Here is a 17,201-nt window from a genome sequence, read left to right as displayed (position 1 = left end):
CTGTCAATGGGATGTTGGTTAATTTCAGGAAACTGAATTTTCTATAATTTGCTTTTTAATACTTAGAAAAGATAAAGCTTTAAGTCAGCTTAGTTTTTTCGAATTCTTTCTTTTGAATTCAGAGATATGCTTCCTTTGTTGAAGGAACCATTTTCCCATGTAGCCAATCTATGTAGCCAACAACAATCCATTTTTTTTTAATAAATAACATCTATAACGTAGGATATAGCATTTATTTCTTTAACATATATTAAGTTACGAGTTAACTGAAGGGGTTCATATAGGACACATTTGTTCAACAAAATTAAGCGTTCAGTGCTCTGGTTGTGCGACCATTAAGTTATTTTCGGAGAGCTAGGTGCCAGAAACCACACCCGCTGTCGCCGTATAGTAGAGTCCCTGCAGCGCCTCCTGTAGTGCCCGTTCACAAGCCAGAGTGGATGTGAATCCGCCGGCGTTCTCCTGCGGTGTTTCCGCTCGTATGTGGGCTATATAGCCCCTGGACACGATCTCAATTGTTGGCGGCATGGCAGGTCCCTCACTTAAAGCAACCAGTGGCTCGTATACGAAAAGGGGTCCCTCCTCCGATTTGGGAACGGGCAGCAGGCTGGGATCAGCCGTCTGTCCGAACTTAATGCCCGTGGAGAACTCGTTGGCAGGCTTCGGCGGTGGAAGCTGCTTCTCCTCCTCGCGCTGCTTTTCCGCTTTTTCGGCAAACTCGGTGACAATTTGGGCGGCATCCTTGCCGCTGTACATAAGCTCCTCGATCAGCGCCTGCTTGTCGCGGGCCTTTTTTTTCTTATGCTCATTCTCCAGTTCGTCCAGCTCCTTCCTACGCGCCTCCTCCTGAACTTTCTCCAGCTCCAGCATCTCTTCTAACGCGTACTCATCGCGCCCCACGCGGGTTTTATTCCGCTGGATGACCTCACGGTTATCCCGCTTATAGGCCTCAATCCGCTTATTTGTTTCGATTATCTCGATGTTGTTGCACAGGTTGTACACAATGTCCTCGATCTCCTCCAGATAGTCATTGTACTCCGCTAGGGAGGCAAAGTCCTCCTCGCGTTTATTGTAGTCGCGTAGAATTCGCCTACGAATGTCCACCTCCTTCTCCACCATTGGGTCCTCAAAAAGCTGCACGCGGAAGTTGTTTCGCCGCAGGGGCACCATGCACTCCGGACAGGCGCCGGATCCTTTGAGGAACAGCAAGTCCACGCAGGATTCGCATAGAGTGTGGCCGCAAACGTTGACCATCAGCTTGAGCGATGGATTCCGGTATTTGGTGGTCTTGCACCGCGGGCACGCCTGGTCGTCCATCGCGTCGGCGGTTTACCTATCCAATTGTGTGGCTGAAATCTGTAAATAAAAACTCTTTGCCGGCGAATGTTTTCGATAAATTATTATTGTATGCATTCCCTAATGTGACCATGCTTTGTTGGCGGTATCGGTTCACATTTAATTCACATCTAGCGCATACACGAACCTCGCAGCTGCCAAGCATAGCGTTGCCAGACATTGAGTATGATTTACAATAGCCGTTACAAGCTCAAAAGTTTTGAAATCGAAATTCAATTAAATGGATGCTCGAGAATAAGAAGTCAGACATCTAGTGATTTGAAGCCATTAAGAAGCCCAATACTGTGCAAAGAATCAAAATCCACACCTTTCTTTTAACATTTTTATTTCAAACAGCATACGCGGTAGTTGTTCACATTAAGAGTAAAGTTTAAATATGGTTTCTTTAAAGATACACGCACTTTTATGTCATACGTATTTTGATATATGTGTTCTGAGTGTATATGCATTAAACAATTCAATAATTTACATTAACCAAATCATCCCCAGCCAGGTGCACCGCCAGCCTTTGGGCGAGCGACCCGAGAGCAGCGATTTGATTTACATTTGTTTTAGCTGGGTATTCAAATTTACAATTAAATACATTCAATAAACAGTAGTAGTGACATCATATACACCTCCTTTATATGCAGTATATATTTGTTTGCGTAGATAAAAGCATTGACAAGCAGTTGATCAAAGTGACCCATAAATTTTGGGTGTTAGTTGCATGCGTAATACTTGAGAGAAGGATTGAGTGGGTGAGTGGGGCGATTTTGTTAGGGTGGGTGCGTTATAAAAGCACTGTTGCAATACGAGGCGTACTCCTAATATATTTAGACTAACTTATGCGCTACGAAGAGGACCTACTCAGTTTATACAGATTGATTTAGGCGAATATATATTCAAAGGTGTGGTTAGGGGGAGGAGGAAAGAATATATGTAGAGACAGAACCTAAAAAGAATCAAAGGCGTCTTGCTTTGTATAGGTTCTCAACAAATTTGTCGATTCAATTAGAAATCGAATCACTGTAAATATCACAATTTAGTTAACACATATACAATTATAATTGTAATAACTAAAATAAATGTACGTAAGCTGTCGTCATTAACAATAGAAACTACCAGTAATTACAGCAGCTGCATTTACAGGCTGCAGCCTATGTCGCGTATGGATGGGGATGTGTGGAGATCTAGCCACCTAGCCCTGCAACGCGGTGACCTCCTCCTCCAGTTCGGCGTCCACCTCGTCGATCTTGGATCCGGTGCACCCTCTGCACTTGCAGCAGATGATGCACGGCGCGGCCAAAAGCAGCAGGGGCGAGGCTACCAGCAGCAGGATTCCGAAGCCGGCGAAGATCCCAATCACCTGGGCGCGATGCCAGACCACCGAGGCCCTGGAGTGCCCCAGCTTGTTCTTGCACGGTCCCTTGTCGTAGTGCCGCAGCAGGAAGTCATCCTGCAGAAATATTTGTGAGTATTTGTGAATAATTTGTGAGATTCAATGGACTTACATCCAAACTGGCCAGACAGTACCAGCAGAAGACGTGCTTGCAGCGCTTGCACATCATCTGGGCGCAGCCCTCGTCCTTTTCGATGGGCACCGCACACATGGGGCAGCACTTGATCAGTTCGTTGTCGAACGGTATACCAATGTCGTCCTGGCCATCGGCAATCAGACGCCGTCCAAACTCCTCGCAGCTTATGTTCGGATGGTACTGCAAATCGGAAGAAATGATTGTAAACTAGAAACCACTAAACATGCACAAAAATCCGATCAGCTACATGGGTGTGTAATATTTTTTTATTGAAAATATTGGTAATATTGTTTTTTATATATTTATGAAAATGATTAAACTTGTTGCGAATTATTCAAACCTGAAAATTTTCTAATTCAATGATTTAGAGTTTTCTCATGGAGAAGTACTACATCTGTTTTTTATAAATGAACAAAAATAATCCATTATATGTTCCATGCTTATGCCAGGAAACAAAAACCATGTCACACACTTACCGCCTTTTTGCAGAGGCCGCAGAATTCGTCCTTGCAGGAGGGACAGTGAACGGACACAGAGAGCACGGCGGCTATGTTTCCGGCCGCGGCACCTGTGCTTCCGTTTCCGCCCGCCTCCTGCTGGGGACTGTAGCTCTGCGAGGTCGACGGCGACTCGTCCATTTGGCAAATGGCGCTGGACTGGCCGGGCTGTGCGGCTGCACCCACCGTGCAGATGGTCTCGCAGCCAGCCCGCGGACACCAGGTGCGCGTCTTGTCCAACTCGATTTCTGAATGAAAGTGTAACATTTATGAAAGGTCTCTTAGGCAACGTTTTAGGCAAGGACTCACCTCGATTTAGGCGATAGCGATGGTGCTTCTTCAGCAGATTCGTTGTGGTTAGGTTCGCAATCTCGGGCAGGGAAATGGCGCCCTGGGCCGGGCACTTGGCGTCCGGACAGGAGATCTCGTAGGCGCCCTCGGAAATCTCAAACTCCACGTAGGCTCGCATGCACTGCAAGTAAATAGAAGCAGGCGATGAATTAGCTAAACAATTTGCACGTCTTAAGCCTAATCGCACTTAAGCCGGGAAAATATATCTTGATATATATGAGCTCTTGCTCACCCCCCCCCCCCCCATTTTGGCAAGGGAAAAGTTTGTCAGGGCATTTAGCAACTTTGGCTGGCATAGTTTCGGCCAGGAAAACCGCATGGCCCACCACAAGGCTGCGGCTGTCGGAATTATTTCATTTTCACTCGCACACAAAAGTTGCCGCCTGTGCGGAAGCTTTTATAAATAAAGATTTAAAAGTTTTCCCTTCCTTCATGGCACATTAAAGTAATGGAATTGCAAACGGAACCAAAGGAAATACTCAAATGCTTCGACACCAACCATATTTTCCCTTTTCGGACACGCCAGAAGCAAATGAAAGCCGGGCAAAAACGCTTTTGGAGAAAAGTTTCCGAGTCCGGAGCACAAAAAAGTGTCTCCTGCGGCCAACTCCCCTCCTTTTGGCCAACTTTCTGTTTAGCCGTAAATAATTAAAAGTGAATTTCTCCTTTCTCTGGACGGCTCGGCTCTTCCTCGAATTTGGGCTACTGGCAACTTTCTGTTTGCTTGCTGCAATAATGAAACTAGATATTCCGCTCAAATGAAAGTTTTCATTAAAGCAACTGCATAGAGCACTTTGCGAAATTTGTGTGCACCTAAGCGAATTGGAAATTATTACATTTCTGCAGGGTTCAGTCATACAAGTTTCTTGTTCTACGCTTGGAAGTTGGTTGCATTGGGGACAAAATATAAATATCAGTGCTTTAAGAACGCCCTTCTCATATCCAGCTCAAATATAAAATGTTACTATAAAAGAAAGAGTATTTTTTAGTTTTAGAAGGTATTTCTCGTACATATGCAGTGGAGTTACTCAGCGTGCACACTATTTCCCATCCAGCTCCGCGTAATCCCAGTGCTGAAGGCTTCACCTGGCCATCAGTCAGTGGGGCCACAGCAGCCACAGCCTCCGGATATGCGATGCGCGGTAAGGGGAGCTGGTAACTCGGTACTGAAAGGTGGAAAGTGGGAGCGGCATGATGATACCGTTGGGCCAGATGGCCGTTTGCCAGCTGGTGCCACAATTTAGTGGCCTGCAGCCAGGATTGTGGTGCAGCTGAGAGCTACTGGCACATCCCGGCGTTCCTTTGTGGGCCAAACTCTGTGTACTTTTCGATTTATCGGGACTACAAATACGGGCGGGGATTATGGCTTTGGCACACAAATTTATTGATAATACGTCAGGCGGCGAAAAGGCTTAATTAAATTCTTGAAAATCAATACCATAGAATTTCATTTCGCACCGCTTCACAGGGAGGCCAAAGTGACAGGCAGATGGAAAACTGTTGTTGTCGAGCAAATGAATGTCGGCTATGACCACATGAAACATTTATGAGACCAGCAGCACAGGCAGCACTCGATTGAAAAGACAAATTTTCCGCTCCCAGGCAGCAAATGGCAAACCATGGCAACCTTTGTGGTCCACAATTGGGCAGGCAGGCCATTTAAAAAGCCGACTGCCGCAACAAGATTACAAGCACAGCGAGACTCTTGGGCTTGTGTATAAATTAGTATTAATTATGTCAGTTGGCGAATGTTCAGGGTCGTGAAATATGGAGAAGTGCCAGGCGGGGGGACGCAGAAAGTTCGCATTTAATATGCGAATTTATTTTATTTTATCAGCTGCAGCTCGCAGGAAAAGACAGATGACTCGGTTGCCATAAACATTTCCATAGTTATTGCTGAATAATTCTGATATATGGCTGCTGTTTATATTCTCCTTGAACTGCTCTTTTCCCCCCTTGGCGCTCTTTCCTAGCATAATGGAATGCTCAAATGAAACGTCTGATTGTGTTTACTTTGTCTAAGGATTTTCTCTTTGAATGCAGAAGTTTCGTTTTAAATTATTTACGCTTCGAAGCTACTCAATCAAAGAAGGGCATTGGCTGCAAAAAATTATAAGAAAACAAGGTGGAAAAAACTTGTATCAGTATATCAGCTCAAAATGAAATGTGAGTAGATTGTAATCTTTAAAACTGAACAACGAATGGCCCACATCTAGTACTCAATAACAAATTCACTTAAAAACAAGAGAGAACGCTATAGTCGAGTTCCCCGACTATCTGATACCCGTTACTCAGCTAGTGGAAGGGAGAAGGAGAGTCTTAAACACAGTTTTTGGCGGTTTGTAGGCGTTATAGTGGGCGTGGCAGAAAGTTTTTTGGCAAATCGGTAGAAATTTACAAGACTAATACAAAAATGAAAAAATATCAAAACATTTTCAAAAGTGTGGGCGTAGCAGCTTTGGCGGTTTGTGGCGTTATAGTGGCGTGGCAGAAAGTTTTTGGCAAATCGATAGAAATTTAGAAGACTAATACAAAAATGAAAAATATCAAAACATTTTCAAAAGTGTGGGCGTGGCAGTTTTGGGCGGTTTGTGGCGTTAGAGTGGCGTGGCAACATGAATCGACAAACTTGCGCTGCTTCTATGTCTCTGGAGTCTGTATGCTTAATCTCAACTTTCTAGCTTTTGTAGTTCCTGAGATCACAGCGTTCATACGGACGGACAGACAGACGGACAGACGGACAGACGGACAGACGGACAGACGGACAGACGGACATGGTCATATCGACTCGGCTATTGGTCCTGATCAAGAATATATATACTTTATATGGTCGGAAACGCTTCCTTCTGCCTGTTACATACTTTTCAACGAATCTAGTATACCCTTTTACTCTACGAGTAACGGGTATAATAAGCTGTAATAGATAAATAATTAATGGCCTCTGGTTTCACCAAAACGAACCCCGTTCTTAGCATACTTTTCTGCGCACAGCCAGGAAATGGCGAGAAATTGGAAAGACATCGTGCATAAAGAGCTTAATGAAAGGCGCGGACCCGAAACCCACGAGCTCAAATACACACACCAACCTTCCCGTGTAATCCTGGCCAGCAGATATTGCCAATTACACGCACGCTCGCCCGGAATGAAAGCGAGCAACTGGCGCCGCGAAAGCCACGAATCTGCCAGCTTTAATCTAACTCATTAGCAGCGACACTTTAATTAATATGGCAGCTTGTCCTTGGCGGAGTCCTGCGTCGCACGTCCTGAGATGACAGGATCGCTGACCGGCAAATGAATTGCTATGACAACGTGCACAAGACGCGTCATAAATGCAAATTTATGGCAAATGATTACATTAATGTTCTGGTGCCCTGGTCCATCGCCACCATAAACTTTTAATGCCGCATTCTGATTTAATTAGCCTGATTTACACGAGCAGCGGGGCCGGGGACGTGTTGAATGCCAATTAGCCATGGATGCACAGAAACAAATAGCTCATTAAATGAGTCGCTGACTTGACGCGGTAGAAAACGATTCACGTTGTAAATATAGTCATAGTGAGGATCCTTACAAAATAAGTCGTTAATTCTCTTCTACACAGTATTAATTGAGCTTCTAGATAAAGAGTCCTCTGATTTCTGTCTTAAATTGTTTTTCGGCAGTGTAGCTGAGTCGGGAGCGTCTTGATTCAACGTCAGATGTGTGGCGTGATCTGTTTATAGTTTCCAGCCAAGTTGGCATTAAGTCAATCCCATCACAAAGGAGCAGCCCAACATTGTCGGCGTCCAGGATATTAGACGCGGGCAGTAACCCAATCCGCTTGGCAGTAAACTTGTTCTTCTGCCTGGCTTGCGACATAATATTGCGAGTGTTTGTGTGACAGGAAAGGGAGGCGGCAGTGGGCGTAAATAGTGTGTAGTACGAGTATATAGGGTTTGCTTTTAGAATTCAGCATGCGGCAGTGGGGATAAACATTGGAAATTTAATGATGGTCCCGTCAATTGAAATGCAAGCGCAACAAGCGACAGGGCAGCAACAGATATAAGGATAGTCGAGCAGATAGAACGAGGACAGCAGTGACAACGCACAGAACTAGGGGGTAGTGACGCACTTTAGATGCTCTATATGGCGCCTGTAAGAAAATATTAAGATAGCCTTTCCAAAGGCAAACAAAGCTTGCGTTTTACAAAGATACTCTATCCAACTAGTTAATATAAGAGCTCCCATTGGTTGATTGGAAACCCCAGATTCTTGATACCCTATAATCCAGGAATAGCAGCTATTGTTAGACCTTCCAACGATGGCCATAAATAATGAGGTGGCTCTGCCATGACCCTGAACTCTCCCTGTTTTGCTGGGACATGTCCTGCGCCCTGGGCACATCGAATGAAACCCATTTGTATTGGAAATCGTCATAAAAGCAGGCAGCCAGCTCGCAGTCGAATTGAGATCCTGCATATCCACCTGCTTCTTTTTGGCACCCTTGCTTCGCTGTTTGTGTGTAAAATTGAATTTAAATTGCATGTCCAAAGTTCCACTTCCGTTTCCGCTCCCCTTTGCACTGGAGCATTGAATTTCAATTGATTGGAAACGCTCGGGCATGACTCTAGTGCCAGACCCTGATAATGCCAGCAACTATTTTGATAACACAAAATAAAGGGGAGAAGAACTGAGGAGGCAAGAGTTTAAATTCGAGACCGACGTCTCAGTTAAGCGGATTTTGTTAAATCCTCTTCCATCTCCTTTTCGGTCTATTTTTGCGGCTAAAAAAATGAATTAAATTATGCTAAGAACTTATAAGCGGGCATAGGGAATTTGGCCAAGTTTATGTTTCATTTCGGTGCAAATACCTTTAGGGAATTACTGGAAAAGCCTGAAAACGCCAACGCCGATACAAGGCTGAAAACACCTGGTATCAGCGGTGGCAGAGGCAAAAACGTTTTTCATTTCCGGTCTAGACACAAAATACAAATTCAACTGGCTTATTCAAATGCAATTTGTGATTGCTCTGCTGACCGGCCAGTCGGTCAGTCGACAAAATGAAATGATGGCTTTTAATAGACTGATTTCCCAGCATTTCCAGCAGCATATTTTATCTGCAGCTGTCAGGCACGGCAAACATCAAGAGTTTTGGAATTCTTTTAAGCGCTTTTAACACGCCACATTACTTCATGGCCTCTGGCTTGAATGGCCGATATTGGATGGCCATTAAATTTCAATTTCGTGCTGTTGAATTAATTTACAGTCTCCGATGGCGACTGCAAGCCACTTCATGTGAATGGAAATTCAATTCGGATAAGAGCTGGCCTTTTTAGTTTTACACATTTAGCATGATTGCACCAATGGCAAAGAGTGTACAATTGTATATTGTTTTCAAGGAACAAATGTAGCGATGCAAACAGAATTTACGTAGAAATACAAATAATTGGTACTATTGAAGTACGGACTGCAGGCATGATTGCAAATTGTTTCTTTCACTTTATCAGTTTTATCGTAATATTTTGAATGCCATGAAGACAGGGCAGAATGCTAATTTATAAGCACTGTTTGCAACCGAAGAATAAGTGGCACTTGAGTTGTTGTGAAAATGGTCAATGGCACATTTTGTTCAGTATTTATTCAACTATATTTTTCTACATAATTTAAGAATTTTCATTTCATATATGTTATTTCAAGCTTTTCGTGCAATAAGAGCAGTGAAATGTAAACTAGTCACGTATTGACTTGCCAACTCGAATGGAATTTCATATCCTGGGATCCTGCGAGTGCCCAAATTTATATGGCGCACTCCACGGCTTTCGTAAATAATTCAAATTCACAGGTGAACGCGTTTTTTTGACAACTCGCGAAATGAGGAAAATATGCTGCTGCAACGGCATCCGCGTGTAAAATGTGTAAATGCAATTTGGCAACGTTGAAGGCGCGGATGTCATCGCAAATTGAATCAAAATTCAATTTGACAGCGCGTATGCTCTTCTCGCTTTTTATTTTCGCATCGCAACGGAGTTTGGCACCCTCCTTAGTCAAGTTAGTCAATTAAAATTGAAAGAAGGGAAGTTGAATAACGCAATTCACACTTGCACTTGCACAAATGCCGGCAAAAGCCGTCAAAAGTTTTTCAATTTCGGCGAGCGGAGGGCGAAAGTCAAATATCTGACTGGTGTAAATGATATATAGTTCCACATCCTTGCAGTTACATTGTACCGCTCTGGGGGAAAACTCTCTATTTGCACAGATCTCCCGGCAGTATGAGGGTGGAAATCCTACCGCATTTTTCAGTTAGATTCGACAAAGTCTAAACTTTTGGCTGTCCCACTATAAAATACCGAACAGCATCCAGCATCCCGGGCAACAAAAAGTATGTATAAATATTGAAAGAAGTCGTAAAGAAAATGGCAAGTAGCATTTGCAGTAGCGGTTTCCATTCGAGGAGCAACTTTTCTTGCGTTTCCACAGCCGAGGGGCAAAGTTTTCAGCTTGTTTGCAACTTGTTTCGCCCGAGCAGAAAGCAAACTGTGTTGCTTGTCATCAAATATGAGCCAGCAGTATGAATATCCCCGTACAAGTTTCGGGTATTGCAGTTCTGAATGCTGGAATTCAGCTGATAAACCAATGCCTTTATGCTATCGCAGGCAGAGACGCCAACAGTTTCGGCATCTTGTTGCCCAAAGAGCCTGTAACACAATGCCAGCCAGATACCACAAACCATTCAGCTCAACGTTACCCGCGTTCCTTGGTACATTTTGTTTAAGCCCGGTCAGCGGAATTTCAGTTCCAATCAGAACCTGCGGCAACGTCAGCATGCAGCGTAACTAGGCCACCAAAGGTTAAACTACCGACATCCACAAAACAAACATCGCCAGGGACTTTCCGACATATCTTTGCTGATATTCCCTGACTTTTGAACAACAGTTGCAGCGGCAGTAACTTTGATAGAACATGACTTTTTGAGAGTGAAGATAGTTTGTTGAAATTTGTGCACATATTGTCAGAGTTAATATAACTGCAACCTAAATATCAATTCAATTTTCTTTAAAAGCCTGTATGCAAAGACCATTAAATGATTTCCTTTGACTATATAAAAGCAAAAAAAAAAAACGAATCCAAGTAACTTTCTGCATAGCTACAATAACAAGCACAAAACCAATAACAAGAGTTGAAAGTCAATGGAAATGGAGAAAGAACATTCACAAAGTTCAAGGCAACACAAAACATTTTCAGGTCGAACTTGACTTCATTTTCCCCGACAAAACCCCGACTTCTCATCGAAACAAATCCATGCAGCAATCAAGGCAGTTTAAAGCCCGTTGGCCCGGCCAACTGCCATACGCAAATGACTGCGAGTGCCAGCGACCACAGGCCACTCATTAAGTGGCCAAAGCATTTGGGCCTGCCCGGATGGCTTTTAGCCAGAATGCCTGGCCAACCCGGCCATTCGCAATTGAGCAATCTAAGCTGACCGGCGATTACAAGGAGCGGGCACTGCATTGCCCCGCCGACCGACCACTGCAGCTGTCCACTTCCGCAGCGATAAACCGGACACTTCCGTTCCGTTCCGGCCAGAGTAGATACACATATACAATCGCACAACAGAGGATTGGCGACAGGACGGACACAAGTGCTGCGGACAGAAGTGACCCTTGACCCTCGGCTGGGCACATTCAGTCCGCAATTTTACTGCCAATTTGCTGCATTAATCGCTCGACAAGCCGAATAAAGAGCAAGCAAACATTTGCCAGCCAATTTGCTACGAGCCCAAAATTCCAATTTCAATTTCTCTCCCCCGAGCCAGCGAAAAGAGAAACAATTCATTATTGGCGCACACATTTGCATACCAAATGAGTACAGCAACAAAAGCCAAAACAAAAGAAAGGCAAAGAAAGTAAAACAAAAAGCCCAAGAAGTAACGTTCCAAATTCTCAAACGGATTTGGCCAATTTTCCACACGTTAGCCTAATGCTTGCGGTCGAAGTACACTTTAATTTTTGGCCCAGAGAATCGCGCTTACAGAGCAACAGAGCAGCACAGCAACAACTGATGGAAACTGAGGATCCGGAAATGACGCGCTGGGCGGGGAAAGTGGCTGACCCGACCGGAAATTGCTTTCGCCGCCTCTTCGCCACTCTTTCGCCTCCCCAGAGTGCTTTTGCATTTCTGCTTTTCGGCGGAGAGCGGCATCCAAACGTCAACAAGTTCATAACCAAATCTGAAAGGGCGAAATTTCGCACTCAGCAAAAGTGCATAATGTAAGATACACATTTCCTCACGATTGCAATGACCAGAAAACATGGCTTACAAAGGATTCAATCTTGAGAAATAGAAATCAGAATTACTGAAATATGTTTCGTTTTTAACTATTGTAATTACTATTATTATTATTTTTGCTTTCACTAAGAAAGCTAAGCTTAATGTTTTTATAGGAAAGCGTATGTTATTACACATTGCAATATTTTCCAGTGCAGGGGAGCCACTCCACCCACTCATTTCAACCATAGTTACAGCCCATTTCAAGAGCTCCTCTCGCGCGCCTCTCCAGCCATAAACATTTACATTTTACAAGTCGTTTTTTCTAACAGATACAGATACAGTGCGCGAAAAAGGGGGTGGTTGGCGTGCAGCGGACAAAGGTGTTAGAGGTCACCCTCCCCCCACATTGGTTTGCATGCCAGTCACGTGCTCCCCTTGCTTTAGCTTTTTATTTTTATTTGTTTTCTCGCTTTGCTTCAAAACGCTAAAATGTTGACTGCAATTACAAGGCGAGGAGACCCCAGCGAATCTTTGGCCCCACTTTCCCGGGGCGAATGTCTTCGTTTGAGCCAGTCTTCTTCGCTGGCAGTCATAAATTTTCACTGGCTTTTCACTGCGATACCACAACATGCAATGGGCTGCGGGTGGCGGGTGGCGGGTTGCGGGAAAAGTCTGAACAATGGGGCGCCAATTTCTGTCGGGAGTAAATCTAAATGAAATCATTTCAGTCCTTGTTTCTCATAAATTCCTAAATCAAATGCGAAGTTAAGGGAGGCCAAGGACAATAAAGTTTGATCCTGTTATCCCGTGTCCTTTGAGAGATTCGAATTGAGCTGCCAAGTAAATTCACTTTAATTTCAAAAGAGCTTTAATCTCCTCCTTCCGCTTCCAAATTGCGGCTGTGTATTTTTTGCATGTTTGTGTATAAACTCTGCCTTCGCATCTCGTTCACACTTAACGCGTACCCTCTCTTTTTTTGGGCTGCATCTTCCCTTTTGAATTTTGAGTACTTGATAGCAATTTGTTGTCGAGCATTTTAATTGCTCGCGTGTTGTTTCGCTTGGCTTTTCCCTTTGAATGCTCCTGCCTCGTGTAGCCCCACCGCAGACGGTGGTTCCCCTTTCTCCCAGCCACTTCAGTGTAAATTCCATTCACACATGTGCGCTATAAAGCGCATATAACACATATAACGTATACGCAGCGTTTATGGTACAGTCAGGTGGCTGTTCTTGTTTCAGGCTGGCTTTTTCCGTGTTAATTTACTTTTCTGCTCGTGGCCATCGGAAAAGGCAGCAGGAACAGCACCGAGCAGCTCAATTAACACAAAAAGGAAACCGAAACGGAGAACGGGAGCGGGAATGGGAATGGGAATGAGAGAGTCCTGCAGCATCCGGTAATGAAAGGAGCTCCACCACACAGCAACAAACAAATTGCAAAATGAGGCTCCTTCCCCGCAGGAGCGAAATGTGAGTTAAACAAATAGAAAGCGTCCTCAAACCCAAGAAGAGGACTTTTAAAGCATGTGACACATGAACGCTGCAATGGAAAGCTTCTTCAAAAACCAAGAACATCTATGAAACACTTCGAAATATTCGATTTCCACCTAGTATTTACTGTCAATGAATTGCCTTCTTTGGGGCCACTGGGGCATCTTTAACCTCTGTGCGTGATACGAGGTCCAAGCCGCCATCCAAATTCGCTGAAAGAGACATGGAATTCAGGCCAGACGACGTCTGTGTCTGGTTCCCTTTGTCCGCATCTCCTGACCCACTGTCCGAGGACCGCTCTTTCTTCTAAATCTATTACACACACTAATGAGAGATGGCACAGAAACTAATGCACACAGAATCCACACGACACCCAACCCCTTTGGCCCCTGCTCCACAGTGATGGCCCATCAAATGGCAGAGTTTAAACCTCATCGCTGGTGCATAAATTTCTACCAGTTTAGTGCTCCTCCAGCGTCACTCCCGCGTCATCAGGATGCGTTGCCGTCCATTCGAGCATGTTTAATAAGCGTCGCCATTTTTCATGCGCAGTCAGCGGAGGAGCAGCTCGCATCCACCCACCTATGGACCCACCTCCAACTCCGGGATGCAACATGCAGATGGATGGGTTGGCCGGGGCAACCATGAGAACTATGAGTGCCACGTGAAGAGTTTGCTCTTGGCAAGCCAGTTGCAAAATATTTGAACTGCACAACGAGCGTTCAGCGAAAAAATGGCAGCCACAAACCGCAGAAATTGTGGAAACCGGATGTCGAAGTATGGGGGCATACAGGGTGTACTTAATGTACAAGTAAAACGAACTGAAATACACTAAATATATACTATAAATTATATATGTGGCTCAATATAATCATTCCTTTAGGATTGAGATAATTGGAACTAAAACTCCGATGTCATTTTATCCATGCGGATCATAAAATACTCGAAACAAGCACTTCAATTTCGCACATCTGCGATAGGAATTAATGGCGAGGCGACGAATGCAAGGCTTCCAGCGAAGCCCAATAAAGATATGAATCTCTGGCGAAACTTTCCCCCGGGTGCAGGGAGCAGCTAGCAGCGACTCAGCTCAATTTATATAACATTTATCATCCATTTGCCTTGGGTGTATGCGCCCCAGACTAAACGTGAATTATGATGATGCTGCATAAGAGCGACATAGCGTTTCATAGTGGAATAACATTTTTTCTCCGAGGATTGTGCTGTTCTGGCCATTTTGTTGATGTCTGACTGGTATTTTTCCTTCTGCTGCTTCCTTTTTTTCTATGCATATATGTATATACATATGTATATATGTGTATGTACCAAGAGCGGAAAATTTGTCAACTCAGTGAATCGTAAATGTTATATGGAGCGAGACGCGCACGTGGAGGTGGAGGTGGAGGTGGGTAGAGACAAGAGCACTGAGTAAACAAATGAAAATACTGTTTGCATTGAAATTTCGTTCGTTTGGTTTTCAATTAGGCGAATGCGCCCACCACTGCGTATGAGCAATGTTTGGCAATAATTTGCGGCTTAGGAAAGAAGGAAAAAGAAGGCAAGCCACAAGAGCAAACAAACTGGGAGCCACACACTTCCACTGGCTGGCAGCAGTTTAGTTTAAGGTTGACAAATGGCCTCGGCCAGGACACGAAGACATGGCAGTACATCTGTAGCCATTAGACACGTAGCCGGAAGATCCTGGGATCCTGGGTGAGTGGGGCCCGGGGTTGTGGGCGTGGTCCTCACGTCCTTCCGGCGGGCATGTCCCTCCATCAGGTGTGCAGGTGAGAGTGTGTGTAATAAATTTCACCTGCACACAAGTTGAGCACCAAGCGGAGCAACAACGAAATCGAGAAAATGAAGCGCGCTTATTTAGTGCCTTTGTCTAGTGTTGCCGAAAGTTTATTTAGCCTTTTAGTGCACTGCGAAAAAGGAATAACTAAAGCCTGGTCTGAGTGTTTTTTTATGACTCCATGAAATATTATACATCTGTTGAAAATATACTTGAATTTCACGTATGATTTATGTATTTTGGGAAATAGGGCTTCGTTTAGATCCGCCATCTTCCAAGTGACATTGCCATACAATTTAAGACGAAATGATCTCCTTTTTCTGTCAGTGCTTCTTCTTTCTTTCAGTTTCTTGCAATGCAGTTCTTACGTGTGAACTTCGCCTAATTTATTTATGCTCAAGAAAGAATTATTCCCGGCACCAGATACATGAAATTAGATTCACTGTCAGCTAAATATATATAAATTCTTTGTGCCTTTAATGTGTTCTGTTCCTGCTGCACTTTCGCAATCATTTACTTAATTATTTAAAATGCTCCATGCAATTTGTGCTAGCTTCTGCCCTCCCTCCGCCCTCAAGACAAATGCAATTTGTTTATGGCAAAGTAAAGTAAAGGCAGCAGGAGTCCCGGAGCCTGGGGATGCGGCTTTTGTGAGTACGAAAGCAGGGCGAACAGCGCGTCCAAGGCGTCCAGGATACGCAGCGAATTTTGCTGAAATTACTTTGAAGCGGCGAAAATGGTAGGAAGTGCTGAGCCAGCCAGCCAACCAGCCAGGATAGCCAGGATCTCAGATGAGTCACCTTGCAGCCTTAACCCCTTGCTGACTACTTCCTTCCATATTTCCGCTTCTCCAGCAAATTGCCATGCAAATTGCGGGAATAAATGAGGCTGATGTTGATGCTGATGCTGATGCTGATGCAGATGCAGATGCATTTGATGATGTGGATTAGCTTTGCAAATGCAGCTTAATATTCTCCTTTAGCTGATGTAGAAAAACATCGTTAGCTGCAGGGCCAGAAAAATGAGTAGTTTCTTTCTTAAAGAGAATAAAGAGTGAAATAAACTAAAGTAAATACGATTTCACAGACGATAAACAAAAGAAAAAGCAATTCAAATAATTCATTTTGTAGCCAAGAAATTGTGTATAGATTTCATGTATATACAACTAAATCCCCTGTTTTTGTGTTTTAATAGCTCGACAATCAAAAAATAGTTATTGCATCAATCGAACTCTAGCCTCTTTGCAAAATTCTACAAAATTCGAAGAGATTACTAACTAAATAACTCAACCAAGCAGGCGAAATGATCTGAGTTTATACAAGAATTGAAACAGAACACTCTGCAGCATGCGCAAACTTAATCTATAAACGTAAAGTTATCAAATATATGAAAATACATTTGGCTTTTCTGATTATTTATGCCCAACATTCAGCTTTGGGTTAAGCTGCCAGCCAGCAACTCGCTTCTCACACTTGCAAAATATTGCGTCTGCTGTGCGTCATTTTTCAATTTTCCCCGCTGGTGCACCTGGAATAAGGAAAAGTCGAGAAAAACTGGGCGAGAAAACGGAGGAAAATGTCCTAATAAGAAAGCTAACATATGCAGCTGAATGTGTGTGTGTGTGTGTGTGTGAGTGGGGCGCGCAATCAATAAGATGAGGAGTGGGAAAACCACAAGGAAATCTTCCTGCGGCTTAGAGGAATTTTCCCATTCCCATTTTATGTCTGCTGCGGGCGAATAAAATCACAATCTTATCTGAGGCATGTGGCATAATAATCGTAGCAAAGCCAAAGCTAGAAATATTCGAATCGCCTAACAAAGCCCAAAAGTTCAGGTTCTTTCATATTTAAAGGTAATTGGTTGGTATCAGTTGAAAATTCGAAGTCCAGTTGTACTAACTGGTATTTGGTTTCGCTATTCGCTTTAAGCAAACTGCTGCCGAAAAACTTCT

At 43.9% G+C, this 17,201-nt stretch overlaps 2 protein-coding genes across 2 annotated transcripts in view; both read right to left on the bottom strand.

Moving 5' to 3' along the window:
* Positions 1-219: 219 nt before the first annotated feature.
* On the bottom strand, positions 220-1,419 carry LOC120444641 (CDK-activating kinase assembly factor MAT1). The gene has a single exon (XM_039624465.2). The coding sequence runs from the start codon at positions 1,315-1,317 to the stop codon at positions 355-357; it is 963 nt and encodes a 320-aa protein (XP_039480399.1). The 5' UTR covers positions 1,318-1,419; the 3' UTR covers positions 220-354.
* A 555-nt stretch (positions 1,420-1,974) lies between these two features.
* The window catches only part of LOC120444626, a 44,290-nt gene continuing 29,063 nt past the window's right edge, over positions 1,975-17,201 (bottom strand). Inside the window, exons 5-8 of the mRNA XM_039624434.2 lie at positions 3,680-3,842; positions 3,350-3,618; positions 2,850-3,053; positions 1,975-2,794 (exon numbers count right to left, since the gene is read on the bottom strand). Coding sequence (XP_039480368.1) covers positions 2,537-2,794; positions 2,850-3,053; positions 3,350-3,618; positions 3,680-3,842 — 894 coding nt within the window. The 3' untranslated portion in view covers positions 1,975-2,536. The remainder of the gene's footprint in view (positions 2,795-2,849; positions 3,054-3,349; positions 3,619-3,679; positions 3,843-17,201) is intronic.

The sequence above is a fragment of the Drosophila santomea genome, chromosome 2R, assembly GCF_016746245.2.
Source record: "Drosophila santomea strain STO CAGO 1482 chromosome 2R, Prin_Dsan_1.1, whole genome shotgun sequence".
In the NCBI taxonomy this organism is placed as follows: domain Eukaryota; kingdom Metazoa; phylum Arthropoda; class Insecta; order Diptera; family Drosophilidae; genus Drosophila; species Drosophila santomea.
The sequence above is the reverse complement of the archived record's forward strand: the minus strand, read 5'-3'. Positions and strand labels throughout refer to the sequence as shown.